The sequence below is a fragment of the Agelaius tricolor genome, unplaced genomic scaffold (genome assembly GCF_023055355.1).
Source record: "Agelaius tricolor isolate 1412-34295 unplaced genomic scaffold, bAgeTri1.0.p SCAF_14, whole genome shotgun sequence".
NCBI classification, from domain to species: Eukaryota; Metazoa; Chordata; class Aves; order Passeriformes; family Icteridae; genus Agelaius; species Agelaius tricolor.
Window position 1 is genome coordinate 10,296,213 of NW_027269274.1, and position 27,794 is coordinate 10,324,006.

The 27,794-nt window shown below is 51.4% G+C and overlaps 1 protein-coding gene across 1 annotated transcript; it reads right to left on the reverse strand.

Moving 5' to 3' along the window:
- Positions 1 to 176: 176 nt before the first annotated feature.
- CHST13 (carbohydrate sulfotransferase 13) lies at positions 177 to 27,794 on the reverse strand. The gene is made up of 3 exons (XM_071439645.1): positions 27,649 to 27,794; positions 4,867 to 4,943; positions 177 to 1,488 (listed from the first exon to the last, which is right to left on the reverse strand). The coding sequence occupies exons 1-3, from the start codon at positions 27,740 to 27,742 to the stop codon at positions 643 to 645; spliced, it is 1,017 nt and encodes a 338-aa protein (XP_071295746.1). The 5' UTR covers positions 27,743 to 27,794; the 3' UTR covers positions 177 to 642.

Genomic DNA, 27,794 nt, shown 5'->3' on the forward strand with positions numbered 1-27,794 from the left:
ACCCCAACTGAGAACACGTGGAAGGAGAGGAACAAAAATTCCCTCCAGGGATAAAAATGTGGTCAGAGTAACACACCTCTCTGTGTTATATCCTCCTCAGGAGGGATGGCATGAAGGACAAGAAGAGAACAAGACAAAAAGAAAAGGTGGGAGCAATTTTAAATAAAAGGGAAAAGTTACATTAAATTATTGCTTTATTTCTGGTTCTATGCAAGTCTCTGATACACTCCACTCTGACCCCTGAGACTCCATGTCTGCCCCCAAACAGCCCAGTAAGGAGGAGAAAGACTTGAAGGGATCCTGCCCGAAAAAGGAGCCTTCCCAAGATTTGGATCTACAGAGGAGTTTCTTAGTTACAAGAAAGTCCCCAACCAAGGCAAGAAGTGTCCAGTCCCACCACCATTCCCTGTAGATACTGAAGGCTGGGAGGGAAAGGGAAGGAAAAGCTCCAGCCCCAGTGTATTGAGAAGTGTTCTTCCTCCAGAACATGCACAAACAAGGCATCAGGAGGTGGAGCAGACCCTAACAAATGGGCACAGGGAAGAAGTCAACCAAGAGACGAGCTCAAGGCAGAAGGAGAGGAATTGTGGCAAGGTGAGAGTTATCCAGCTCTCCCTCACCTGCTTCCCCGCAGCCCCTGCCTCACCGGAGGCGGAGGTACGAGGGGATGGAGTAATTGAACAGCAAGTAGTCCATTTTGTATAAATTAAAGAGTCTCCTTTGGTAGAAGGGGCTAATGTCCTGGAAGAACTGGGCCGTCATGTCGTCCGTCGTCCTGGTGGTCTTGGACGAGGCCGGGAACTTGACGCTGGCGTCGGCCCCCACCAGCTGCAGGATGTACTCGGCATCTTCGGCCAAGGTCTCGTACTTGCCCACCACGTCGTAGTGGATGATGCAGGGGTGGCAGAGCGAGTGCACCCGCTCCCAGTGCTCGTTGAAGGGCTCCTCCTGCTGCGTGCGCGGGTCCAGCAGGTAGTAGACGAACTCCTCGAAGCGCACGTCGTCGCCGCGCTCCAGGGCGCGCTGGCTGGGCTGCGGCCGGTGCCGCCGCACGATCTTGGTGCCGTAGCGCTTGTGGAAGGCCGTGTTGTAGCTGAGCGTGAACTTGTTGCGGTAGGCCGAGACCAGGCGCTCCAAGGGCTCCCGCACGAAGACGAACTTGAGGTAGGTGCGCAGGCGGGCGTTGATCTCGGCGACGCTGTACTCGGACAGGGTGCGCAGGTTGGAGGGCACGTGGGCCTCGTGGGCGGGGATCTCCAGAGGGTCCCGGTACTTGCCTTGCCCCGTCAGGACCATCATCACCCGCTTCCAGTTGGTGCAGGCCACTTTGGGCACGTAGCAGTAGAGCAGCCCGTGGGTGTCGTCCACCACCAAGTGCCGCAGGTCGTCCGGCCGCAGGAGACGCCGCTTGCGGGTGTAACGGCTGCAGATGTTGCTCAACATTTCCCGTCTCTGCTGGTGAACTGCCTGCAGGGACGACTGCTCAAACTGGGGAGGAAAAACCCAACAGAGATGGTCACTGGCTTGCCCAAGCTGATTGTGGCCTACATGCAACGCTCGGCCCACAGTTGTCCCCACTGCCTCCCCTGTGGCCTACACACAACACGTGGCCCACAATTGTCCCCACTGCCTCCCCTTTGCTGGGTCAGTCAGTCACCCATGTGGGATTTTGGAGACAGCACTCGCTTTGAACACATCTTGGTTTGGTGCACTTAATCCTTGGACAGGATGGCATCAAAAGAAAGGACAAAATGTGATGAGGAGCTGGATGAGGAGAAAAATCGAAGGGGGTGAGGGAAGAAGGGGTGGTGCAGAGAGGGTCAGTAACAGAGCTTTTTTTTAAAAGCAGACACACACACTGGGCTAACGTGCCCTCCCTCACACCAGTCTGGGGGGATGCACAGCCCTAGGGGCAGAAAGCACAGCCTGATTGCTGGCACAGGGCCCTGCACACCTCCTGCTGCAATGAGGCATTGCTGCCCACACTGACACCCACACATGTGCTTGCTGTGAACACCCAGCCAAGGGCAGAAATGTGGCAGAACATTTGGGAATGCTGGATGGAAATGGCCTGGGTGTCCTGCCAAGGAGAGGCAAATGGAAATGGTCTCTAATGCTGATGATCAAAGCCTGGTGAGCAGGAGGGGAGCTGGAGATGAGGTGGGGTTGCAGGTATGATGGAGAGGAGAAAGGGGCTGAGTAGGTAGTGCTGGGGCCCTTCCTGAGGGCTTTGGGTTCCTTCTCCTGAGGGACTTCTTCCACACAGGCCAGCCCAACGCCTCAGCTCTGGTCACAGTTTCCTTTGGCCGCAGGGACGAGGAACCAACACATGGCCCTTTAACCCCTCTGACCCTCACATCAAGAGCTGGCAGCTGCTGCACTGGCTTACCAGAAGCCCAGAGTCCCTTAACCCCTGACCCAGCTAAAACCCCCTTACAGATCTGGGGGTGTGACCTCTCCTGTCATGGCTTTTCTCAAAAATCCCAAAATGTCATTAGAACATCTGGGGAAGGAAACTATTTCCAGGAAGTTAGAAGGGGAAGGTCCCCTCCTCCTCCTGCCCACTCTGTCCCAGCTCACAAGGGCTGGGAAATTTTGTGTTCCTCATTGCTGGGAACATCCAACAGCCTCGTCTGGGAACAGCAGCACCAAGCACCCGCCAGCCTGGGGTGGCCCTGACCTCACAGGGCTGCGGCTTTCATGCCAGGCAGTGACCACCACCTCCCAACATCAGAGTGGCTCCCACTTTGGGATTGTAAAGACAGCCCTGCCAGTGCCAGAGGGTGCCACAGCAAACAGCTCTGCAGTTGTACAGCTGTGGTGACTCCAGATGAAGGGCGAGGGCAGGCCTTGCTGCCTGCATGGCTGCTGAGAGCTGCCACTGCCCAGGGATGCTGAAGGACACCCTTGGCCAGGCTCCAGGTGCTCCTTCATTGCTCCCTGGGGGCTAAGGAGGTGTTTGGAGGGACAGCTGTAAGGGCTTGTAAAGCTCCTGCCAGGAGTTGGGACACTAAAGCAAACTGTCCATCCTGTAGGTGATCCAGCAGACCTGTCATCCTCAGAGAGACACTAACACCTGGGCAAACAGCTCCTTCTGCAAGGGATGAACCACACTCAGGACTCTTTTGGATCTCATTTCCACAAACAAATAACCTTGTCCAGGTCACCTTAGTGACCACTTTCTCCAGGAACCTGTATGGGCAGTAATGTGAGACAGGGACAGGAGAAAGCATCCCATCCTTACTCCTTCCAACAGGGATATGATAAGGGAAAATGCCAAAACAAAGGAAATTCAGGTGAACAGATGCTAACTGCCAGCAAGGTATGACTCTGATGTTGTTGGCTACTAGGTTACAAAGAAAATACAGCACCTAGGGAGGTGATAACCACAGCTGAAGAAGCATTCTCATGCTGCCTTGCAACACAGCCAAACCTTTCAGTAGAAATTTCTTTTGTTTGGAGCTTCCCTGTCAGCTTTTAGAATTGGAAAACCTTTTTTGCAAGGGCTTAGAAAAAGAGGCATTTTAATAATGTGATTTTTTCAGGTGTTTTTCCCTGCACCTGCATAATTCAAAATTATTGGACCAGAGAGACAGACAGACAGACACTGTCTGCAGGCATGGCAACAAATAAATGTGACTACTTTTCAGCAGCCGCCCACTGGAATAAATGCGTGTCTTGCAGTTATTTCAGAGCAAAATTGCTCCCTTCATTTCCTTCTCTTTAAAAGCCAGGGAAATTAAGTATCACTTTTAAGGAAATAGCACCACGACATTCCAACAGCACCAGGCTTTGCTGGCATCACGGCCAAGGGAGTCCATATTTGTAATTTTTCAGAGAGCAAATGTACTTTGGCTGCTTACAGACATAAGAGCATCAACCTCAACACAAAGCAGCACTTATGGGAAGAGCTGACTCTGGCTGCATGGGGCACTGGGGAGGCAGCAGGGGTGGCAGCCCACTGAGGGGCCAGCAGCACTGCCCTCTGCTCCTGGGGGCTGCAGCAGAAGACAGCCCCATGGACACAGGGGGATGCAGGGCACGATTGGTGGCTGGGCACGTGGCATGGCACCCGTTGGAGGGTGGTTTCCCACAGGGCTTCCTGCAGGGAAGCTGTGGGTGATGATCCCTCTGAAAAGGGAAGTGGGGCTGAATTAGGGGAAAACTGCCTGCCCAGGGGGAAATGCAGCAGAAAGGAACAAAGAGTTTTTACAGCTCCGACCGTAAGCTGCACTGTGAGGGGTAAGCAGGACACCTTCCCTGATTCCTGCACAGGGAGGGACCCACTGAGCCCACCTGGAGGGGAGTGATCCTTTGCCCAGGCTGTGCCTGGCTGCTCATTTCTCAGCAGGTGTAGCTGGCACAGCTCAGTGATGGAGAGGCCTGAGATGTTCCAGGATTATAAATCCCCCATGGCTGAGTCCAGCTATATTTATGTAGACATATATATGTGCAGATTCCTATGTGTGTGCATATATACATATAGCAGCTAACACAGAAACATCTGCCAATTATTAGCTCAGGAAGGGCAGCAATGAAGCTCTTGCCCAGCTATGATGGCACAGAGTTGGCTTTGAAATGTTCAGATGGCAAAGTCTCCCAGGTTTGCCCAGCTATGGCTCATCCCACTGGTAATTAAAACATTTACCCAAGTACCAGCCAGGGCCATAAGCAGTGTTTATCAAGCTACACCCCCAAGCAGTGTGGTCTTGTCTTTTAGACACAGCCAGAGGTTCAGCTCCAAGGACCCTGGGGGTGGCTGGACCTGGCACAGTGCCCCACACACCAGAGGAGTAGAAGAAAGGGTCAGCACTCAGTGCTCCACTCAAACTTCACCCCAGCACTTCTCTGTCCCTGTGCCCTTACCTGGTCACTCTCATACAGGGCCTGGAGTGGGCTGCGACCAGCCTTGCCTTGCCAGGTGGATCTCAGATCTTCAGAGGCTGAAAAAGGAGTGAGGAAAATCAGAGGGGCTGGAAGGGTCTGCTTCTCTTGCCTTCTCTTGAGATACCCAAGGTGGGATAAGAAAACCTCTCCCAAGAAGAGACAAACCCATTCTGCTCTGGAAGTGATGCTCAAGCAATGCTCTTCCCTCCCCCTTTGTAACAAAATCTGCAGCTAGGATTCAAAAGGTCCAGACCTATTTTTTATCAAATAAAACACCATAAATAAAGGTAACAATTACAATTTCAAGAGCAACTAGGAAAAGTTTGATCCATCTGCTTTTGGGAAATGCCACTTTGTCCAGGCCGTATGTTTGAGGGAATGACCCAGAGGAGACAGGACCCTGCCAGCATTGCCACAGCCCTGTGAGGGGTGAGACAGCCTCTGTGCTTGGCAGAGATGAAGGGCAGATCCAACACTGGCAGCCCTGTGCTGAGCCCCCACGGGCTCAGAGCTTGCACTTCCAGGCTCAAAGACACAAACTGGTCAGGTGCTTTTTCTGACTGGTAAATCAATTGAAGTTCTTATTTGCTATTTATATTGTTTTCCATCCCTTCTAAACCAGCAGCATCTCCTCTGGTGTTTGAAGCTGCAGACAGCCACCCAGGCAGTCCTTGCCCCTCCCTGCCCTGCAGATCAGATATTTAATTTTGGAGGTCCATTTGTAGCAGCACCAAACCCAAGGCTGGATGTGGCCAGCCATAAGTGCAGAACCAGAAACCCAATCAGTGACAGCTGGCCAAGTTCTTGTGCTCATAAATTATTTAGGGATGCAACCAGCTTCCAGGCTAGGAAGCATCTGCCTCAGCTCAGCCTCTGAGGTCCCCTCAGGGACCTGTTTCCAGCACAGTGGGGGCAGAACCAGGTGGCCTGGATATCCCAAACCCAACACCTGGAGCCAGCCATGGCAGGGGCACAGGCTCTCCCTTGCAGCAACACTTCCAAGCAGCTCTTCCACCACTCACCCACCCTCTGCTGCTTGGCTCTGACTCTCTCCATTGGCAGAGATGCCACGACAATTTCCACATGACAAGGTTTGTAACCAGGGGGGTTGTGCAGCCCTGGAGTTGCCTTCAACAGAAGGAATCACACCATGAGTTTTAAAATGGAGAATTATGGTTTTTTCTGAAGGGGAAGATAGGACACATTGTTCAGAAGACTGTGGCCTGGGAGGCTCTTCCAGTCCTCCAAGTTCCTGGAAAAAGCATCTGCCACAAGACATTTCTGGCAACGTGAAGGTTTCTAACAGAAGCTTTTTGCATGACAGTTTGGGGCACTGGATCCTTTCATTCACTGACCGTCACCAAACAACCCCACATTTGTTATACAAGTCCCAGATGGCATCTGTATAACCAAAATAACCAGAAGGAAAAATCCAGACCCTGTGTTCATTTCGATGTGCTTGCATTTTGCTTAAATGAAAACTGCACCAAAGCACAGAGTCACCAGGGTCTCAGCTAAACATTATTCGTTCCTGGAGGTGTAATTAGGGAGGAAATGGCTGCCTGACCTCACAAAATTTCATCAGCAGTGCCTGTACGCTTGCACGTCAGTGGAAATGACACTTCCTGCAGCGCTGGATTGATCAAGATGTGACTCAACAGAAGAAGGTACAGTTTCTTCCTCAATCCTCTGTATCAGTAACCCCATAGGAGGGTGAAATAGCATCTGTGCCAGTGGGAGATAAGCAGAAAATCCAACATACAGTGCTGGGCTGAGATGCTCATCCCAGAGGAGCCCCGGTTCACATTTCCAGGCTCAGCCCTCTGCAAATGACAGGGAATGAGATGGACCTTGAAAACTCCACTCACTGCAGCTCACATCTGCAAACAGAGAGCATTGAACTTGAGCCCCTTTCCCCTTGGGCTGGGGCTGATAAACTCCTGTTGGATGTGACCCAGCTGAGGGCTGCTGGCAGTGCCTTGCTGCTCCTATATTTAGTACAGACAATGCGGAGGCGTTTGTTTTTGAGATTAACAAGTGCATCAGCCAGAACCTTTCTCATGGGGACAGAAGCAAACCCTGGGTGGTTCAGGCTGACTTGAGGCTGTTAGAAATGCAAATAGCTCATGCTGGTGCTGCACAGGGCAGCGTGGAAACGTCCCAGGGAAAGGTTTCAGTGCCTGTTGCAGTGTCAGGTCACAGCCTCGGAGGAGCACTGGCTTGGCAGGAGGCTCTTTGGGCTCAACAAAAGGCAAATCTGCAGCAAAGAGGGGAGGGAGCAGAGGTCAGGCAGGTCACAGCCATGCTCTGACCTCTTCAGTCCTCTTTTTTTCAGAGGGACCAGCCTGGCCAGTGGCTGCTGCACTTCGCAGGGCTCTTGCCAACAGCCCCAGCAGAAACGTTGCAGAATAGATTTCCTCCAGCCCTTCCCCAGAGCAAGATCTGGCAGAGAACAAGGCATCTTCTCTGGATAGCAGCAAACCCCCTGGGATCCCTGCTATGCTCGTACTGTACAGAGTTCCAGAAAAAAAGAGGAAGAGATTTAAAAAAATGGAAAAAAATTCCCTGCCAGGCTGCTCCCGTGCAGCTGGAGGAGGCTGGGAGTGCTGAGCTGGCAGGGGAAGGCACCAGCACTCGGCACTGGCTGCATCCTGAGGCTGTGAGCTCCAAAGTGGTGACACCATCCCTGCCCAGGCACTGCCAAACCCTCCACAGCAAGGCCTGGCCTGGCAGCAGGTTTTGGGTTTCTACAGGGCTCCACTGCAGGAAGTCTCCCTGCTCAGAAATGTCTGCTCACACAACACACGGCATCCCGAGGAGAAAAGCAGCTGGGATCCTGGCTGGGCCAGGATGGTGGCTTTGGAGCCAGGGTTAAGCCCTGGGGCAGATGCAGCAGGAGGAGGGCAGCATCTGCAGTGTCCCATGGGATGGAGTGTCCTCTCTCCATAAAGCTGGGTCAGAGCAGCTGCACTGTGTGAACAGAGACAAGTCCAGGCTGTCTGTGCCCAAAGCATCCCCAAACTATCTGGGATCACAGTGGCAGGCAGGCCAGGGCTGCTGCAACCCACTTGAGCCAGCAGCAGGCTGGAGACAGTGATTTAACAGAGTCCACCCCACTAAGATCAGCCTTTGACACCCAACACAGCCCTGCCCCACGACCCCAGGCTGTGGGCACCCCCTGCTCACCAGCCCCAGCACCTGCAGCATCACTGCTCACACACTCCTGCCCCAGCCCTCCCTGCTGCCAGATGCTGCCTGGAATTTACACATCCCTCCTATTCCACTCCTTCATGCTGAGAGAGTGCCAGGCATCCCATTCCCTGTACCACTGCTTTACCAATCTCTGGAATGCCCCTGGGACTCCCAAAAAGTTTGGGAAGGCCAAGGAATATTGAAATAAATGAGACTGTTGAGGAGGGAGTATCATGTGAGCGAGTTAATGGCTTGTGTTGCATTTTGGCAACATGGCCCTGAGTACAGCAGGATATTCCATTGTGGAGGAGCTGCCAAGATCTTCGCATCTTGGATTTTCTCCTGACTTTATAGCTTGTTACTGAGGTTCCCAGATTCCACCACATGCAGTGGTAATCCTTGGAAATTTAGCATTGCCACAATTGCATCTGAAAGCGGGGACATCACCCAGCCAAGGCATATCAGCTTTCTAAAGGGGAAAAAACACCAACCCTTGGCAACAGCAGGATCTCTGTTTGGGTGAGAAGTATCAACACAGTGCATGTCTGTGATCCAAATCTGAAGTGGTTTTCACTGACACAGGCAGAAGGAAGTATCACATTTGTCCTTTAAATCTTCAAAGTATGAGGCAAGGGAATAGGAGTGATGTGGATCAGGAGACCAAAACCTCTATGCTAAGGCAGAGACACTGACCAGAAATCACTGAGTAAGATGAGCCTGAGAGGAAGCTCAGGCACATTTTTGAGTCTCCTGTGCTACAAGGGCTCTCAGACTTTCTTTTGGAGCTTAAAAAGACACCACACTTTTTCCTTTCTTCCCTCCTGTACCCCAGATTTCAGTGCTGTCCCACCACAGCTGAAGACACTCTCTTGCAGTGTGACATCAACACCACAGCAGGATCTGGGGCTTCAATGTCTTGCCAGCTGTCCTTGGAAAAGGGAATAGATTTTAAAGCTGTGAATATTTAGGTGTACTAGCTGATTGCAAAGACAGCCAGACATGTGTGAGGTGAGGGAAAGACTGGATCATGCCTATTCCAGACTTCTGGAAGGAGAAGTGAAAGAATATGCTGCTTTGGCTGCACAGACTCTTAAAAAGGGAGGGAGGTTCTCTGCAACCACAACAGCAAATCCAGTGTGTGAATTGAAGAGTTTGGCTTGGAGACAAGATTCAGGCAGCAACAAGCCTGCTAGGCTGACATCAGCATTACCCAGGCTTTAGAAAACAGTCTGAAGAAAAGAAAGCAATTAAAACATGTGGGTGCAACTGGATAATAAATAACTTACAATGAAAATCAACACGGCACTAACCAGACACAGTTCATACCCATGCAAACTTGTCTGTAAATAAGTTGTTTCTGTACATCAAGCCTATGTGGTAGATCCTCACCCAGATACACACAGTGCTAGAGAGACAACACTGCACAGGAAACAAGAATTTCATCCTCTTCAGTCAGAGAGGATGAAATTTAGAAGGGGAACTGTAAAGGTCATGAGCAACAAGAAAGCAGGTGGCACTTAAATGAGAAATACTGGGCAGAAGGCAGATTTCTAGAAAAATATCTCCCAGATTAGCTTTGGGATTAATACATTGAGAAGGAGATGACAAAAACAGAGAGATACTGATGATGGACAAAGACTTGAGAAAGGCTGCCATGGCAGGGAAAGACAAACACCAACAGGGAAACCAAAGTTCATCCTGGATGAGGGGAGTGGAAACTTAATAGGATTTAATTTCACAATGTTGGAATTCAGCAGTTTCTGCTACTTTGCTGCTGGAAGTGGCAGGAGGTCCCAGATGCATTAGTTCTGGTCCATCAGCTGCCAGTGTGACAGTCATAAAAAAAGCAAGTGAAGCCCTGAAACAAATCAGGTGAGATATTTGCCATCACAGCAAAAGAAAGCATTATCCATATGGTATTATCCATAGCATTGGTGACCCTCACCTGCAGCACTGACAGCTCTGCTCTCCTGCACCAAGGCAGGTCCAGGGGTGCTGAGAAGGGCTGCCAGGTGAGCAGGTGACCCCAGGACTCCTGAGGTGCAGGGGCTGGATGTGTGCCTGAGCAGAGCTGGGATCCATCACCCCTGGGACCAGCCAGCAGAGAGGATGGCAGGGGGTCCTCGTGCAGGACAGCATCACTCCCACCTGCTCAGTGCCACACTGGAAGAGGTCTGGAAGCCCCACATCAGTGGGAGTGGGTGGCTGGGATGCAGCAGGAGAAATCCCAACTCATTTTGGGCTTGAGGATGAAGCTTTCAGATATTTTCCAGGCTGGACCCCGAGGCTACAAGAAGCCAAAACTCCACATGTGGTCTCCAGTATGAAACCCTGGAGAGAGCTAACACCTGGAGAGGATCAGTGGTCTCCAGACCAGGGAAGTGAAGAGACAGCACATGTACTTGCACATGAGCAGGCACCCCAGGGACCCTGAGGAGCTACTCCTGACCCCACCACTGCCTCCCCACTGCTGTCTCACAGCCCCAGCCTTGCTTCCTGTTGTGTCTATGCAAAACCTAAAAAAAGAGAAAAAAAAATAACTGCGGTGCATGAAATGATCAGTGTAAATTACAGCCTGCAAATGCCAGCAGGGCAGTGGGAGAGGTGCTGCTTTGTTCTGTAGGAAGAGTCAGTTCTCAGGGGAGAATTGAATTCCCTCTTGGAAGGGAATGCTCTGTCCCACACCAAAGAAAAAGTTCTGAAATTGAAGGTGATTTTCGATGGATTCTGACTTGAACAAAGGAAAAAGGACTGGAGACAGGAGCTGTTTGCTTGGCACACATGGCATGTGAGCAGCTGAAGTGCATTCATGGGAGAAGGATAAGTGTACAGAGGGAAACAAATAACTGTATTTCCAGAGGGGTTAACAATGCCCACAGCTCTACAGTGTACAGAGATTAGCACTTGGTTTAAGTCATCACTGGAAGGGCCAGAAATTAGGACCTGGATCTCTTTGTGGGCACAGCAATGAGCTTCTCCAGACCTTGCAGCTCCTCTCCAGGACGTGCCAGGGGCAATGAGTGAGTGCTTCAGCCTCAGCAGTGACGGCTCACTCACCCCTGACCACAAAGACAGGCTCCTCACTACTGAAATAATGCACCCAGAAGGATTCTGCCACAGAATTTCTGAGAGGATACTGTGACTGTGTTAGTCAAAGCCAAACCCTGGCTAAATCTGTCCAATTTTCGATTTTAACATCCAAGCAGGACAAAAAAAAAACAAAAAAAAAAAAAAAAAAAAAAAAAGAAAATGGAGCTTGGCAGCAGCAGCGATGGACCCAGACAGTTATTGCAGTCAGAGCTCAGCTTTCCCTCCTGGTTGGATAGCAAAGACTGAGACATGCAGCTAGACACACAGACTGCATGAGGATGGTCCAGGACATGGAGGCCAAGAAATCCCACATGGAAGCACCAGCTGAACCCCTGGGCAGTGTTCAATGGTCCATGTGAGAGCCCTGCCTGGAAGGATCAGAGCTAAAGGGTCAGTGCTGTCTCTAGAAAGAAGTTTAATTCTAGGAAGCTCTGACTTTTATGTTTGGGCTCTTATTGGTGGAGAATGCATTTCCTTAATTTCTGCCTAAACACAAAAGCTGATTGTTGTTTGTTGTTGTGGATTTTTTTAAAGACAGATATTTTTCCAAACTATGGTGATGTGAGACTCCAACACCAGAATCCCACAGAGAACTCCAGGCTCACTTACTGCCTTAATGTTGTGAAAGGCAGTGACCTTTCTCTGATGGACAAGATGACCAAATAAGTGACTGTTGGCTTCCTCACATCATATCCCTGGCTGTGAAGAACTGTGTGGCAATTCTGGTGTTCACACAGCTAAGGCAGCACCTTTGGGAATTATTCCTATCTTAATTCTTTCTAAAAGGTTTTGATTTGGGAATGGGAATTTTTTGGCTCCAAAAGCAAATCAAATTTTTGGCTTCAAAGAGGCAATCAAATCTCCTTAGATTCTTGTGACTGCTCATTTTTACTGCATCTAGAAAGTCGAGGATGTAGACAACAGAGGCTTAATTAAAAAGCTTAGGAAAAGAAATCCAATAGAGCCACATGATTGATTTGCTTAAATGCATCCTTCATCTTTGTGAATTCAGACACAGCCACCTCTGCTGGGGAGCTGCAAGTGTAAGGAGGTGTAAGGGGCTGGGCTCATCCAGGTGTCTGCACCCAGCACACTCAGAGGGACTGGGCAGCATCCATGCCCCATTCTGGCAGGTAACTGGCAGCAGAGCACATGCACAAGAAAGAATTTTGGGGAGAGAGAACAGTCACAGCAATATTCAGACAAGCACAAGCAAATGGCAAAAAGCAACCAGAAGAGATGATTTCTGGTCTTTTCCTGGGTTTCTCCCAGGCACAGCACAGCTCCCCAAGAAGAGGAGAGCTCAGATATCAACCCATGACAGCCCACACCTTGCACAGCTTCCAGGTGGCAGTGAACAGATCCCTGTGGAGCAAATGCTGTACTTGACCTCTTTTGCTCCTCCTGGGGCTGTGCCAGTGCGTGGTGAGCAGGAGTGATGGAGGGGAGCTGGCAGCGACTCGCAAACTCTGCAACTCCGATATTTACAATACAAACATCCATTTCTTGTTCCAGACCAACATCCTCTGTAGCTCAGGAAATGCCTCTGTGGCCTTTCCCACCATTGCTTCTCTTTCCAAGGTGCTTTTCTCCCCAGTTATGCTTGTTCAGCCTGCTCTGCCCCATAACTGTCCCCTTGCAGAGGCTCAGCACTGACACAGGCGCTGCCACCTAACACAGCCCCACTCAGTGTGGGCACAGGCAGACCACCACTGGCTTCCTCCAGTGCTTTCCTTGCTGATGAACAAGCCAGAAGGTATAACCCAAGCTATTCCTGCCCTTGGCTGTGTGGGCCAGGCCCTGGGAAGGGCTGGCTGCCCTGCATGTCTCTCTGCTGAGGTACAGGCAGCAGGGAGTCTGCTGGGGATGTCTGTCTGAGCTCACTTGCTTGGGAACAGGAATAATTCTCCATCAGCCCTTCCCCTGCCAGCTCCCCTCCTGTTCCCTACAGGCAACTCACAATCTGGAGCATCCTGGGGAGCAGCAGAGCCTTCCCCATGCTTGTTCCAGGGCATTTTCAGACAGGAGAGCAGAGCCAAGGGCCAGGATGGTTGCACCCCTGCAGGGCTCCTGGAGCAGGTCCTTCCCAGATAAGCCAGCCAGGCTAATGTAGTGTATCAGAAGGGCAGGACCTCTGTGATTGTGGCTCCCTGAGCAGATCAGCAGGCAGGCACATCCCTGTGCCCTGCAAAGCCATCTCATGATTCACTCCTCCATGTCACCAGCTGAGCCACAACCCCCAGGCACTGGCATGGCACCAGGAAGCTGAGGTGTCCCTCTGAAACCACAGGCTAAGTGTCCTTCACCAGCACTGCACCCTAACTCTCAGGCTCAGAAATTGCCTCAAGTACCTTTTGGGCCATACAATTCTATTCTGAAGCACAGTCAGTGCCTGGGTGTTGGCAGCCTGGTTATCCTCATGGCAAAGGGGCTCCATTTGGTGGCTCCTGACTTAATGATATCTAATTTAGCAGAAATTAAACCAAGTGACTTGAACTTGGCTGGATCAGACAGAACTGAGTCCCAGCAACACAGGGGTGCTTGAAAGCTTAGCTCAGGCTTTTTTTCCCAGAGCTGCCCATTTTCTCCCATCCCCCCTAGTCCTCCTGAAACAGCCAAATCAAGTAACTAAACCCTCCTCCTCCCCTCACACCCAGCACTTGGAAATAGAGATACACTGGGAGCAGGTTACCCACAACACTGAGGGAAAACCACAAGGAAACACAAGGAAAGCAGCTCAGGGCCAACCTGAGCAGGGCAAGACAGGACCTGTGCATGAGAGGTTTGCACAGAGAACAGCCCACGTGCACTGAGCTGCAGCAGGGGATGACAAATCTGCTCTGCCATCAGCCCAGATGGGTGAACCCAGTCATGTCTGCATATGGGAGAGGGTGGGTTTGCATCTCCACAGGCACTGGACTCACACAGAAGTGATGTTTTAGCCACAGTGATAAATTACTATTGCAGGGCAAGATCAGGGGTAGGGTGCACAGTGGTCCATCGTCTTCCTCTTCTCCAGTACCTGGCTATAATATATTACATTCTTGTGGGGCCAATGGAGGGATCCTACCAGTCTCTATCACACACACACCTTCCTCCCCAAAATCTCCCCTTTTTGCACAAATGTCTCTCTTGTTTTCCTGGGAAGCTACTTAAGGCAAACTCCCAGCAGTCAGAGATGGCTCCTGAAGGGTGATGGGGCACCCCATCCCCAGGACACATTTTCATCCCATGTCTGCTGCTGAAGCACCCCAGTACCCCCTTCCCAGCCACAAGCCTCAGAGGAGGCTCCACAGGCACTGAACTGAGGTGACACAGGCACTTCTGAGGAGGCACAGCAGTACAAACCCCTTAGCCAAGAGGGAAAGGAGCATTTTGCAAACTCCTTCCACCAACTGCATATGCTCCACAGCCACCATCCTCCACTGCAGCATTTTCCACCCCAAACCACACAGTTCCTACACACATACATAGATGTGAAGGCATTGGGGGTCCCTGGACCTCACCATAACCAGGTGTACACAGGCAAGATGTCCAAGATTGCTTCCTTTGGGAAGGAGGTGTCACTCCCTAAAAAGAAGCCCTTGTTTTCAGCAATCCCCTCCTTGCAGCTTCTCCACAGGGCTGTGTGGCACAGCTGGGTGGTAATGGCAGCCAGGCTCCCTGGCACTGACAGCAGCCTTCCTCCAGCCAAGAAACACTCTCCAAAGAGGGGACAGTGAGTCACTGTTTTACATGGATAACTCAATGCACTGCACTGCCTTCAGCAGGAAAAGTCATTCACTCCTCCAGGGATGTGGCTGCAGGCTGGAAGGCAGCAGCCCATGGGCAAGAGAGGGACAAGGGGTGTCCTGCCTTCAGAAGTGATAATGAGGGTGTGGAAGAAGGTTCTGAGCTGTGATGGATGGGAAGAGCCATGCAGAGGGGTGGGTACATGTCCTGCTCTCATTCCAGCCAGACAGAACAGCCAGGCCTGCCAGAAGCAGCAGTGGTTGTGCTGAATGTCTGAGGGTGGAAACACACAGCCTCAGGGAACTGAGGTGGGACCAAAAATCCAAGCACACCTGCCTCCACTTGTGCCCAAGATCCCTGATATGTGTGCACAGTGATCTGCAGGCAGCATCCCTGTAAATGGGGCTCATGGGATTGGAATGCCTCTGGCATGCTGCAGTGGGGGATGGAGAGGCAGCAGAGCTGCATCACCTCTGTCTGGTATTGGGGCACTTGTCCCAGCCACACAGTGCAGATTACTCACAGCACAGACTCTCACACAGAAATCTGAGGGCTGACAGACATAGGGATAGCAAAGAAGCCCCAGACACATTAAATTAAAAAAACTCCCATGGTTTCCAGCCTGCAAGAGGCAGATGGATGCTCCCTGCTTCCTCAGTCTGGGGTTGCAGTGACCCATGCTCATGACTGTCACCTACCCACAACCATCTCCAGACTCAGTGACTCATGCCAGATGCAATAAATCCACAGACAGCAAACACGGGGCACGGGCCAGCAGCATAAGGTGTCACTGGCACCAAGTGCCACCAGGCTCCAGGTTTCTCCATCTGGATCCAGTTCAAGACAGACACATTGACTTCCATCAGAAAATGCCTCAGCCCAGCCTCTCAAGTGCTGTTGCAACCTTTGTGGGGCAGGGAGTGTCCCTGTGCCAAGAAGGGCACAGACGCCTCCTGAGCAGGTGCTGCAGCTGACCCGACCCCTCCCAGCCACGGGCTCCTCATGGCTGCCCCCCTGGCCACCAAAGGTCAGGATCTTCTCTTTTAGCTTGAACACATCCCAGCCATGCTCCTTGCCAGGAGTCACACCTGCACAGAGCCTTTTGACAGGTCACACATGGGGCTGGCACTGCCATCACTGCATAAACGTGACAGCTAAACCTTATTTCACATCACCACTCCTTCCTCCATTGAGAGGATCCAGAAACTGCCTCTCCAAGGGGCAATTTCTCCATTCCCACTCCCCAGGATCTGCTGTGCCTTTGGCACAGTTCATGGCTGGAAACAGGACTCTGGGTTGCTGGGTGAGATCAGCCCCTGCCACACCACAGCCTGCGTGTCCCACTCAGCACCACGTGGGATGTGGGATGGGAGGGAGGGAGGCAGTGGTCCAATGTTCAGAGCTACTTGGGTTTTGCTCCAAGCCACTAAAAAAAGAGAGATCTCTGCTGAAAGTGCTCCAAAGAAACACAGCAAGCACTGCTGACAGTATAATCTCCACTGTCCATTTCTATTAATGCTCTTACAGGTTTAGCAGAAACTGGAAATCCTGGAGCTGACTTTTCACTGCTCAAGGCTTGCAAGAACTCCCAGACAAGCAGAGCCAGTGTGACCCTGCGTGCAGCCCCCATCAGTGCCCTTTGGAGGGGCATTTGCCTGGCAAAAGAGACAATGGATTGTGTGTGTTTTGCTCCTCGTGCCTGGCTGACAAACCCAGCCCAGAGAGCTCCACATTTGCTGTGCACACTCAGCACTGTGCAGCTCAGCCAGGCCGAGGGACGGTGCAGCACTGAGGGGTTTGCAGCCAGCTCTGTGTCTCTGCCTTCCATCTGCTGTACACAAAGCTCAGGCAGCAGCCACAGAGGTGGCTCTGGGGTTTGAGGGGGTGTCATCTGATGGATGTTTTTTTAAGCTGCTACAAAAAGAGCATTAAACTCCTGACGTGAGACGGGGTCAGAACATCCTGCACTAGTTTAGATTTCTACTGCATGTCACATACATCGGGCAGGAAAATAATTATCTTTCTAACTTTACTTTTTTGCCTTTCTTTTTTTATTTTTTTTTCCTTAACAGGATGCTTCTCAGCTTTTAACTGCCTGGAAGAGACTCATAAATCTGAAATCCTTGGTCTGTCCAGGCCTCAGCCAGATGCCTACTGTTAAGGGAGTGCTGGCTGTACCCAGTGCAGGGACTGGCTGCCACTCATTCCAGAAGCAACTCTGATTCAGAGATCTGCCTTCTGGACATGCTTTAAAACCACTTGTGCATTACTCTTGACGTTCAAGATCCTGGAAAGTTTACTTAGGAAGAAGTTATTGCCATTAGGAAGATATTAAAATTACATGAAGAGCCTCCTTGTTTTCTATAAAGTTTCATGAAAGCGCTTTCCTCTTTTGGCTCCCACTTTCTTGCACAGCTTACTTTGCCCTTATGTTTCTAAAGATAATTTTTCTTCATTTTTCACTGACAGCTCTTGGACTATCACAGTGCCACCAGCCATACCCAGGCTCAGGGGCTGGCACAGCTGGGCCTTGGTTTTGTGGCTCCCTCCTCCCCAGAGGTGGGGATGGCTCAGGCTCTGTTTTACAAGAAAGGCCTCTAATTCCCATTTAGTCAAGTTGACTCAAGGATCAGCCAGGGAAACTCTAACCAAGTGATGGAAAATGGTGACAGTTATAGGGTTAGCTCACAATAAATCATGCAGAAAGGGAAAGAAGGAATCCAGCTGCTTCAAGGAGCTTGCCAAATGCCCCAGAATTGTCTGTGGGGATCATGTTAGGAACAGAGCCAATGGCAGCTGGTCTGGACACTCTGCCCCATTCAGTGCAGTTCCTAAACCTTCATGTCTCCTCAGCAGCAGGAGGCTCTGGTCACCTGGTACCAGCCTGAGGCAGATGCCAGGAAGGTTTTATAGAAAGATCACAGGCATTGTAGCTGGAGGGATGTATTTTGTTGGGGCAGAGTCCCCTGGTCTCTACTGTCACAAGGACTGTAATTAAGATCATTATAGGAAACAGAAAATTAACAATATCCAGCAGGAACACAGCCTCTGTGAGCAAATAAAGTATTTGTGTCTAAGTACCATGCAATCTTCTGTTTCCAAATGGTTAATTCCTCCCATAAGCCAAGCTAGAAGCTTTCCAAGAGCAATTTCTCTTCCCCATTACGCCTGTCATTCTCCTGGCCCCAGTTGGCTGCTTGCATTTACAATTCAAGCCTGAACTGCCAGCATTTCCATTCCTTGTCAATAAACTCCTCCTTTGCAGCCTGCTGCCCAAAGGAACTGCAGAAGAAGGGCTTGCACCAGCAAACAGCCCTTTGTCAGGTGGGCAGGGAGAGATTTTCCCTGGGCAAGGCTGCCCCAGAGATCCACTAAAAACCCTGCTGGTGTGGTGTCCCCAGCCCTGCAGGGCCCCTTCTCTGGGCAGGCTGGGGCAGCCCACAGCTGCTCACACAGCACCACGAGCTGCCAGCCAAGCCAAGGGACCATCTGCAGCAGCCTCTGCCTCCTGCTCAGCTGCTGGGGCCACGGCAGGCCAGCCTGCAGGGAACCAGGCTGGGCTTGCTCAGAACCTCAGAGCACTCAGCTCTGCTCTGGGCAGGTGCTGTTTGTGCCCTCTGCACACAGGCCACCTGCACAGGTACCACAATGGCAGAAGGCTCAGCCTGCCAGCTGAACGTGTCTCCAGCCATCTTCTCAGCTCTGTGCATCTGGGATTGATGAAAGCCTCAACAAGCTGATCTGAGGGAAAATGCCCACTCAGCAAACTCTTCCCAGGGCAGCACCTTGCATGCAGCCATCCCTCCCTGGCTGGGCTCCAAGGCTCTCATCCCCCTGCTCCCTGCAGAGCCAGCTGGGGGGCTGTGTCCTGCCTTTCTACATGACACAGCTCATTAACTGGTGAGACTCTCTGTCACAAGATACACAACAAGAGGCTTTACAAAGAGTTAAAGAGATGCATGAGCTCACAGAGGAGGAGAGGAGTGAAATACACCCTGCTGGAGACTTGGGAGAGCCATCTCTGAGAACCATCTCCAGCACATACAGTCCCACCACAGGGCCCCTTGTGCCTGCCTCTGCTGCATTTAGTAATGCCCACTGCCTGAGGCCACCAAAGAGCCCTGTCTGCTCAGCAGAGGACACAAACACCACTGCCATTGCAGTTCTGGGGCACAACAGATCACTGTAGCTGCTTGTCTGAGTGGCTGTTGGATTTAACCCTTCCTGACAGTGACTGCTGGCTCTGGGGACACCCCTTTCCTTTTCACAGGGAGTGAGCAAACTCTGGTGAGGATCTCAGGAAGAAGGGAACTTGGAGGCTTGTGTCTACACCACCCAGCAGCAGCTGTGGGCTACTGATGCAAAACTCCACCAGCATCAGTTCAGCCTCGTTTGGGTCTCACAGTGCCTGTGTCTGCTGATCCTATTAAACTAAAGGGAAATCAATCTCCCTGATACTGCCAGGAGAAAACTTGGAAGAGACTCAGCTATGAATATGCTACCCCTGCACCCTTGCCAAAAGGAAGGGCCTGGCTCTGTAGATATGTGCAGGACTGAACTCGCTGCCTTCTCCTGCCATGGGGAAATCTGCCTGTGCAGAGGCTCCTGTGGCAGGCAGAGCCCCAGTCTGCAGGGAAACACAGAACAAATGGGGTGGGGAGCTGCTGAGGAGTTTCTGACCTCCAGCTAGTTTGTGCTGGTTTCTCAGGTCCCTGCTTTGAAGAAAGCCCTCTAGAACAGGCAAGGCAGCCCCAGGGACACCCACCCTCGGCAGCTCTGAACAAACATCACCTTTGAACCCCATGTCAATATTACCCATCTTCCTGCCAGGTCAGTGAAGCAACATCTGGCCAGAGAGCAGGCTTGGGGTGGGTTCCACATGAGCAGTGAGGCTGCAGCTCACAGGGAGAGAGAGCACTGCAAGGGATGGCTCCAACCTGCTGCTGCTCCCTCCCTGGAAGAGCTGGGAAAGCAGCCAGGAGATGGAGGGCTATAAACCAAGTGGCATTTACATGGAGAAGGAAAAGCTGTGAGCACGTTGTGACTGGAGGCCAGGACTCATGGCCTCAGCATCCCTCTGTACCACAGGTGACAGGCTGATGGGAAGGGACCTACAGGCCCTGTGCACTGCTGTGAAGATCCAAAACTTTGATGGCACTTCTCCTTGCACAAGTATCATGAGTAGAGCCACCAGGACGTGCCCATCTGCCATGGCCAGGCTAGAGAATTCCTCATCTGTCACTCCAGCCACTGCAGAGGCAGCAACACCTTCAGATACATTCTCTGGGGAGAAAACAGCTTCAAGTCCAGTTGGATGCTGCTCTGAGGGAGTCTATGAAAATTAAGTCCACTTGTGAAAAAGCTGGGTCTCACCAGAATCAGTGCTTCCTCAGCACAGCAGGTCTCGCTCCTGTGCTCAGCACAATTTGTGTACACAGCCCTGTAACAGAGTCACACCACCACACACAAGCCTGGGGCATTGTGGTTTGCAGCATCTCACAGCTGCCAAAACAGCTTCACATGTGACAGCACCCCAGGGTTCAGTGACCAGGGCTGCAGCACTGCTGGGAGCACTGAACACCTCTGCCATTCCTTGCTCCAATGGATCACTGGTAAGGTGAAGGGGAGGTGGCACATGCAATAGGCAGGGAGGCAAGAAGGACCCCAAAAAGCCAGGCCAGGGCTGCTGACAGGGCTGGGGATGGCTGGTGCTTGGAGGGCCCTGCTGCAGGTCAGGAAGCACCCACCACAGCACAGGGAAGGACCTGAGGTGGCACGGGACAGCATCTTCAACTGGGACAGAAAAATCAGCAGACACGGAATCCACACACACTCACACCCTCAAAACCAGGTTCTCAACCATTTTCAACACCCAAGGGTGATTCTTCTCTCATCAGAGCTGCCAGAGGATGTGGCTTGTGTGGCCAGGCTTTCCTGCACTGGCAGACACTGAGGAGCCACCTCAGCTGAGGGTGTAGCTGCAGAACCCAGGGGTGGTGGAGCTGCTACAGCCCTGACCAGAGAGGAGAAACCCTGCTTGCTTCTCCCAGGAAAAACCAACTCCAAGCCCTTCCCAGCCAGATTCCCATCAATCTGCCTGCCCATAAATTTACAATTTAGCTTTGACTATTTATTTAGTCAAAGCTCATCCAAATATTAAGAGCTCAGGGGCACTGTAGGAAAACAGGAGCAGGCAGAGCAGGCAGGCTGCTCCTCCAACAGGCTGCAGGAATTCCCCACTGGCTGGTTCAAGGCTGGACAACTCCATGCCCTGAAGCTAAATGTGCTCAGTGCCAGCAAGCTGAAGGGAGCAGACTTGTGCAAGGATCTCTGAGGCAAGGATCACCAAGCCTAGAAACAAACCTGAGGCAGATCTTTGCCTCTGAGACTTCCAAGGTGGGAGGTGGAAAAGGTTACAAGGCAGGGACCTTCAAAAAGGTCCTAGAGACCCCAGACATCCCAGTAAGGATGCTGCAAAGGGTCTGGGAAAAAATGAAACTTGCTAAATAGCATTTAAAAGAAATGCTGGAAGAGAGCTCAGCTTCCCTCCCAGTTGCCCCTCCCTGTCCACCAGAAGCCAGCATCAAGATGTCCCCACATCAAGAACTGGCAGGTCACAAGGACAGCATCAGGTCCAAGATGGAGTTCCAGTGTCATGACTGTGGCCCTGATCCCATGTGGTGCCCTCACACAGCCTTTCATCAGCTCTTCAGACTGAAAATCCACACTTTAGGCTGCCCAGGGTGAGTCACAGCAAGTGTGGGGCTGATTCAGAGACCAATTTGCCAGTGGTAGGAGAGTGTGTGTGCACAGGGCAGTGTGTGTGTGTGTTTGCTTTTTGCAATCACTGTCCTGTCTGAGGGGCTCAGACTGAAAGCTCACTCAGGGCACTGCTGATCTCTGTCAGATTCAGCCCACCAAGAGGGGAGCAGAGATTTGTGGCTGTGAAGTGGTGGGGTGACAGTTCAGGCTGCCAGCACTGCAGGCTCCCCTGGCTGCTGGGTGTCAGCTCCCTGCAGAGGGGAACTGGCACTGCTGGCTGATGCCTTTGCAGTTCCTTGGCTTCTGGTACAGAGTCCTGGGAAAGACAGCTGTGTTTGCACTGGAATTAAGATGGAGGGTCTGTCATGCTCTCCTGCTTGCAGGAACCAAGGACCAAAAACTAAACCCAGCACATCAAAAATCCCAACACCCTCAGGAGAGCCCTGAGCACTGCACCAGCACTCATCTCTCAGCCTTGGACCTCACAGCCCTGCTCCAACACAGACAAAACCCTCCTGGTGCTGTTTTTGTGGAGTTCTTAGTGCAGCACATTGGAGTTTTGTGTGTGGGGACAAAATGCAGGTGCATGGTGCTGCCAGACAGAAACAGGCTGAGATGCCAGAGGAATGTGGGGCCAGGAGAGGCTGGATGCAGCCAGCAGAGCCACCAGGACACGAACCTCTCCTGCAGGGACAGAGTTAACTCCAGGTGTGCTGAGCCCACTCCTTTCCCCTCCAAAACCTCTTGCATGTAGCAGAGACTCTCAGGAAACTGTATAAAGCCAAGAAGGACTAGAGAAAGCATTCCTCATGGAAAGCCTGGCCCTCAGGAACACATGGGCTTCATTACTGCCCTGCTCTCAGCACTGGACTGCGTGGATTCTGCTACCCCGGCAGGTCACGGATGGAGTGCTTCATGTCTTTTCCAAAAACAGCAGACCTGAGGGCATCCAGCCTGTGTTTGCCAACATCTTGGCTGACAAATGTCACTGTACTTCAAGTACTGGCTCCTCAAAGGAAGGGGCTGCATCCTGGGCATCACGATACTATGACTGGGAAAATCAGCTGGGCAAAACTGCCCCATGAAGAAATGAAGTGAAATGAAATGAAATGAAATGAAATGAAATGAAATGAGAGAAGAGAAGGAGAGGAGAGGAGAGGAGAGGAGAGGAGAGGAGAGGAGAGGAGAGGAGAGGAGAGGAGAGGAAAGGAAAGGAAAGGAAAGGAAAGGAAAGGAAAGGAAAGGAAAGGAAAGGAAAGGAAAGGAAAGGAAAGGAAAAGAAAAGAAAAGAAAAGAAAAGAAAAGAAAAGAAAAGAAAAGAAAAGAAAAGAAAAGAAAAGAAAAGAAAAGAAAAGAAAAGAAAAGAAAAGAAAAGAAAAGAAAAGAAAAGAAAAGAAAAGAAAAGAAAATCAACAGTATCTGAGGGTGGCTAGATTTGTCATCCCTGCCTGTGCTGCAGCCTTAGCCAGGGTAAAAGCAGCATGTCCCTGGTTATCTGGAAGGCTGAGGACATGTGTCAGCCAGCTGCAGGCACGACCCAGGCTCGGAGCACTCGCTGGCCAAACCCTGTGCACATCCCAAGGCAGCGGCTGAATTTTAGCCTCCAAATACATTTAAACAATGAGGAGGAACTGAGGACTAAAACAGACTCTTTCCTGTTCTGAAAAAAAGATAAATCCCTTGTTTTCAAAGGTCTGCTAATATTAAGTTGTGTATTTATCTCCATTCACACCAGGTCTAGGTGCAGTTGTAGGTTCAGGGACCAGAGCTCTGCAGGTCAAATCACTTATCAACTCTCTAATTTCTGTAATAATTTGTATCCCTCTGAAGGGACCAATCTTTAGGCACAGAAATGGAGCTGACTGAGATCAATAAATTTGGAACAATGAGAAGCGAGAGTTTCTCCAAGCTCTGCTGGTCCTGAGGGTGTTGGGCTGGGCAATTAAAACCACCTGAGAAATGGCAGAGAGTGAGGGCAGTGGTGTCTTCCATACCCACCTTGGCACATCAGAGAGCTAACAAACACTCAGAGATGGTGAGGCAATTTCCTACCTGTGATACCTGCTACAGGTGTTGAGGTGGCTTCTGGCATTGCTGCTCATCCTCCTGCAGCACCCTAACCCCTCTCTCTCAGGCTGGTGAAGGGGTTGGAGAAGGTTTTGGTCTACCAGAGCTCAGAGGAGAGCTCTATAACCCAACTGGTTGATACAGGAGCAGATAAGGATGGAGAGAGAGCTCTTGCTGTTTCTCACTTGGAAAGCTTTCTGGAATAGGATCACAACCTTGGCACTTCTGGTATCTCTTGTTGTGAGAGTCAGACCACAGGCTGAGCACATCTCACCTGCAAGGCCCCGTGAGGTCCAACAGCTCGTGCCGACAGAAGGTTGTGAAACAACAGAAGCCAGCATAGGGCAAGTGCTGCTAAAAAGACCTAAGAAACAACAGCTGGATGCTGCAAATGGGCAGAACCAGAGCAGAAATAAAGGAGCACTTTGAGATGGAGAGCTTTTCCTTCTTTCTGATTGGAGAAAATCTGCCAGCTCTCCAGATGTCAGTACAGTCTGCCTACTCATAGTTGCCCCAAAGACATATCATGGAGTGGCCCCACAGTACTGCCCTGCAGAAACCTCAGACCAGATGAACACAAAGCCTTAGGACCTGCCACCTCCCTCACGTGTTGCCCCTTCCCTCTATCCCTCATCTGTACTACCAGAGTAATCCCACCTCCCCCAGTGTTGCTAAAATCAGTGTGGTCCCCCTGAGAACAGCAGTGACCAAAGCTCTGATGCAGACCAGGAATGGCAGCCTCCAGTATCTCCTGCTGTGCCAGCCTAGATGTGCTGCCAGCAGAGTGAGATGAAATACCAGCCTGGGAGCCCTGCTGTGTATCCTCACCCCCCTGCAGAAATTGTACAGCGTGCACAAGTCTGCACAGCTCACAGTGGGAAAAGCAGAGGAACATCAGCTCAGATGATGGATGATAATCATGCCAAGGCCAGACAGCATCTCCTGGATGGCTGTGGGGTGACACCAGTACAGCCAAGGACTCCTGGTGGCTCTCATCACCCCCTGAGCCCAACTGAGATAGCCTGAGGCTTGCCTGGGAGCTGAGCACACTTGCCCATGCCAGCCCAGGTGCAGGAGGTGCTGAAAGGTGGCTGCTCCAGGTACACCCCAGAACTACCCACTGTGGCATGGTGTGGAAGGTCCAGAGCCAGTGTGCTCAGCACCACCTCAGCACCTTCCTGCAATGCAGATGTCCTCCCTTGGCCATGCACCTGTGAGCCTGGAGCCACAGCTGATGGCCAACAGGACAGACAGGTCACAGGGGACAGCCCATGGCACAGCTCCACCCCAGGGCCAGGGCAGTGAGGGGCTACAGAGCCCGTGTCTGCTCACCAGCACAGCCAGCAGGAAGCAAAGGCAACAAAAACCAGCAGGGCCATGAAGTCAGGGCACACTGAGGCACACAAGGCCACCTCCCTGTGGAGCACCAAGCCCCGTCCCACCCCTCTGGCAAACACACTGAGCCCATTCCTGCCTCCAGGAGGGACAGCAGGGAATTCTGCCACTGCCTGCAGCACAGACTGACTCAGCCCACCACCAAAATAACCAACTCAGCGGCATTCAGGAGCAGAGTTATTTCAGCACAGGCTGGTGTGTGGGTGTTCCTGAGGCAGAACAAGAAAGCCTTATTCCAGCCCAGCCACGGAGCTCAGCACAAACCACTGCCTGCACAACTGTCCGGGTGGAGCTCTAAGTGGGCAAGGCAACCAGAGTGGATAATTCCTGCTCCCTGAGCTCAGGGAGCCCTGAGCACTCTCAAGCTTCAAGGTTTGTATCATCATTGTCCCCATTCCTTGTCCTGGTCACAGGAAGGTTTGGTCTCTATGTGCTATTAGCAAGGATTAATTTAGCATGCTCTGTGTAATGGACTGTGGGTGGCCCAGGGAAGGCAACCTGCTCAATCCTGCTAATGATGGAGAAAGGATCTGACTGCTCCTGGGGGAAACTCATAGCACTGCTTCCTTTTTTTCTAGCATTTTTCTTCATTATTATATAAAATCCAAATTACATCAGACAACCAGAACTCCAAATAACCCCCAGGCAGACATCACTTTAAAGATGACATTTTCATTTGCAAATTGTTTACCTATTATTGTAACTTATAACTTCTACAATTCTAGCAACTGGTCTCAGTTTGTTTTCATTTGGGATTAAAAAATGAAGTAATCTGTAGCTTGCTTCTTTTCTGTATATGGTAATGACCTTTCCTCTGCTAGTGTTTCTCACTGATTGGAAGAGGAAAGGAAAAACTGTAAACTGAAAAATAATAAGGAAAGAAATGGCACAAAAATGAAGGCTGGACCCAGGGAGACAACAGTGTGGCTAGAAAATAAGCTGGTGTTAGAGAATATGAATATTGCTTTAACTCACCTCTTTATTGAACCTAAAGGGGCAAATCTGCAGAGGGCATCCACATCCTCACAAATGGGTTCCCCCTGAGTGACAAACATTACTTGCTTCCAGCAGCTGGAGATCCCTACCTCAGACCTATCAGCATCTATGGGAACTTTCAAAAAACACACTTGCCCCATGTGAAAGAACAGATTTGCAGGGCATTGCATTAGCACTCCAGACCCAAATTCCCTCCAGTGCCTCGTGAGACACCACCACCATAACCATCACCTGGTTTGCTCTGACCTGACGGGAACTCTGCATGAGACTGGGTTGAGACCAGGTGAGGAATTAAAGTCAACTAAGCACAGAAAGTTCTGCTGACTCAGACCAGCAGAATCTCTTTTTTGAAAACCAGAGCCCTGAAAAGAGATATGTTTTCCAGTCAGATGCTAGAAAGCATATCCAGTGTAAAACACAATCATCTCCTCATTAGCACCCCTGGAGATTAAAGCTGATTCAGTGTTGCACTTTTTACTGAGCAACCCCAATACTAAAATATGGCGCATAAATAATTTCCTTAAGAAAAGAAAAAGTTACTAAGGAATACAACACTGATTATGGTCTTCTGGGATTTCTGAATTCATCTGACAAGCTTCACATGCTCGTCTAGAAATAACAAATGCTTGCTCGAAATCCAACTCCTTTTCAATCTTACTCAGCCAACAAGTTATGCCTTTTTTATTTTTAGGAAAAAAACACATTAAAGTGATGGAGCATCCCCCTCTAAAAAGAAAATCACATTTCATTTACTCTACACTGATAAAATTCCATTAACGTTTCAGTCAAGTCAGTCTTCTGAATTTTAAGATATAACTCTAAAGGCCCCATTGATGGATTGCTGCTGTACTCAGAAAACATTAGTACATTGTTAAAACGGCAGCAATTACCCAAAAACATCTCGTAGGAAAGAGGAACTAATTTCCCCAAAGGAGCAGAAAAGGCAGGGAAATAAATTATCCCCCCAGTAAAAAACGGTTCAGATTTTAGTTCAGAATTCTTTTCCAACTTGCGAGAAATTTCTAAGAGCACACACACGAGAAGTCCCTTGAGCCATTCAAAGTCTCCCGGGAACTTCAGTGACCGCGGCTCTGAATGGGCACAGGCGGGACGGAGCAGCTCCGCTCTCCCGCACCGACCCCGCTCCGCCTCGGCAGGGCTGCGAAGCTGCGCCCAGCTCCCCGATGGCACAGAGCTCACCGGGGCTCCGTGCCCCGCAGGGACAGCGAACGGGACAGCGACCCGGGGAAGGCGCCTTTGGCAAGGAGACGCGGCTGTCAGTCCCTGCGGAGCGGCGGCGCCGGGACGGGAGCGCCGCTCGCACCGCGCCCAACTTGGACGGGCTCAGCCGAGCGATGGGCAACGCCGGCGACTTCCCCGGCGGACACAACTTCAGCTCAGCGGGGACCGGCCGATACCCGAGGGGCTCCAGGAGCAGGGCAGGGCTGCCCGCCGTGCCCCGCTCCCCTCTCCGCCCGCCCGCCACCGCCGGGGGACCCTCCTGGAGCGCGGCGCCCGCGGACCCACCTGGGCTGAGGCTGCTCTGGAAGTAGAAGAGGACGAGCAGGAGCGAGCCGAGGCCGGCGGCCAGCGCCAGGCGCGGCGCCCGGCTCCGCCGCATCCTCGGCCGCGGCTGGCGGCGCAGCGCAGCGCCCGCGGCCCCGGCCCCGGCC

Bases quoted from the DNA above. Each gene is read 5' to 3' on its own strand.
- CHST13 (XM_071439645.1), bottom strand. From the start codon at position 27,742: ATGCGGCGGAGCCGGGCGCCGCGCCTGGCGCTGGCCGCCGGCCTCGGC. The intron at 4,944-27,648 runs GTGGGTCCGCGG...CTCCTTTTTCAG, and splicing joins CCAGAGCAGCCTCAGCCCAG to CCTCTGAAGATCTGAGATCC. The intron at 1,489-4,866 runs GTAAGGGCACAG...TTTCCTCCCCAG, and splicing joins CCCTGTATGAGAGTGACCAG to TTTGAGCAGTCGTCCCTGCA.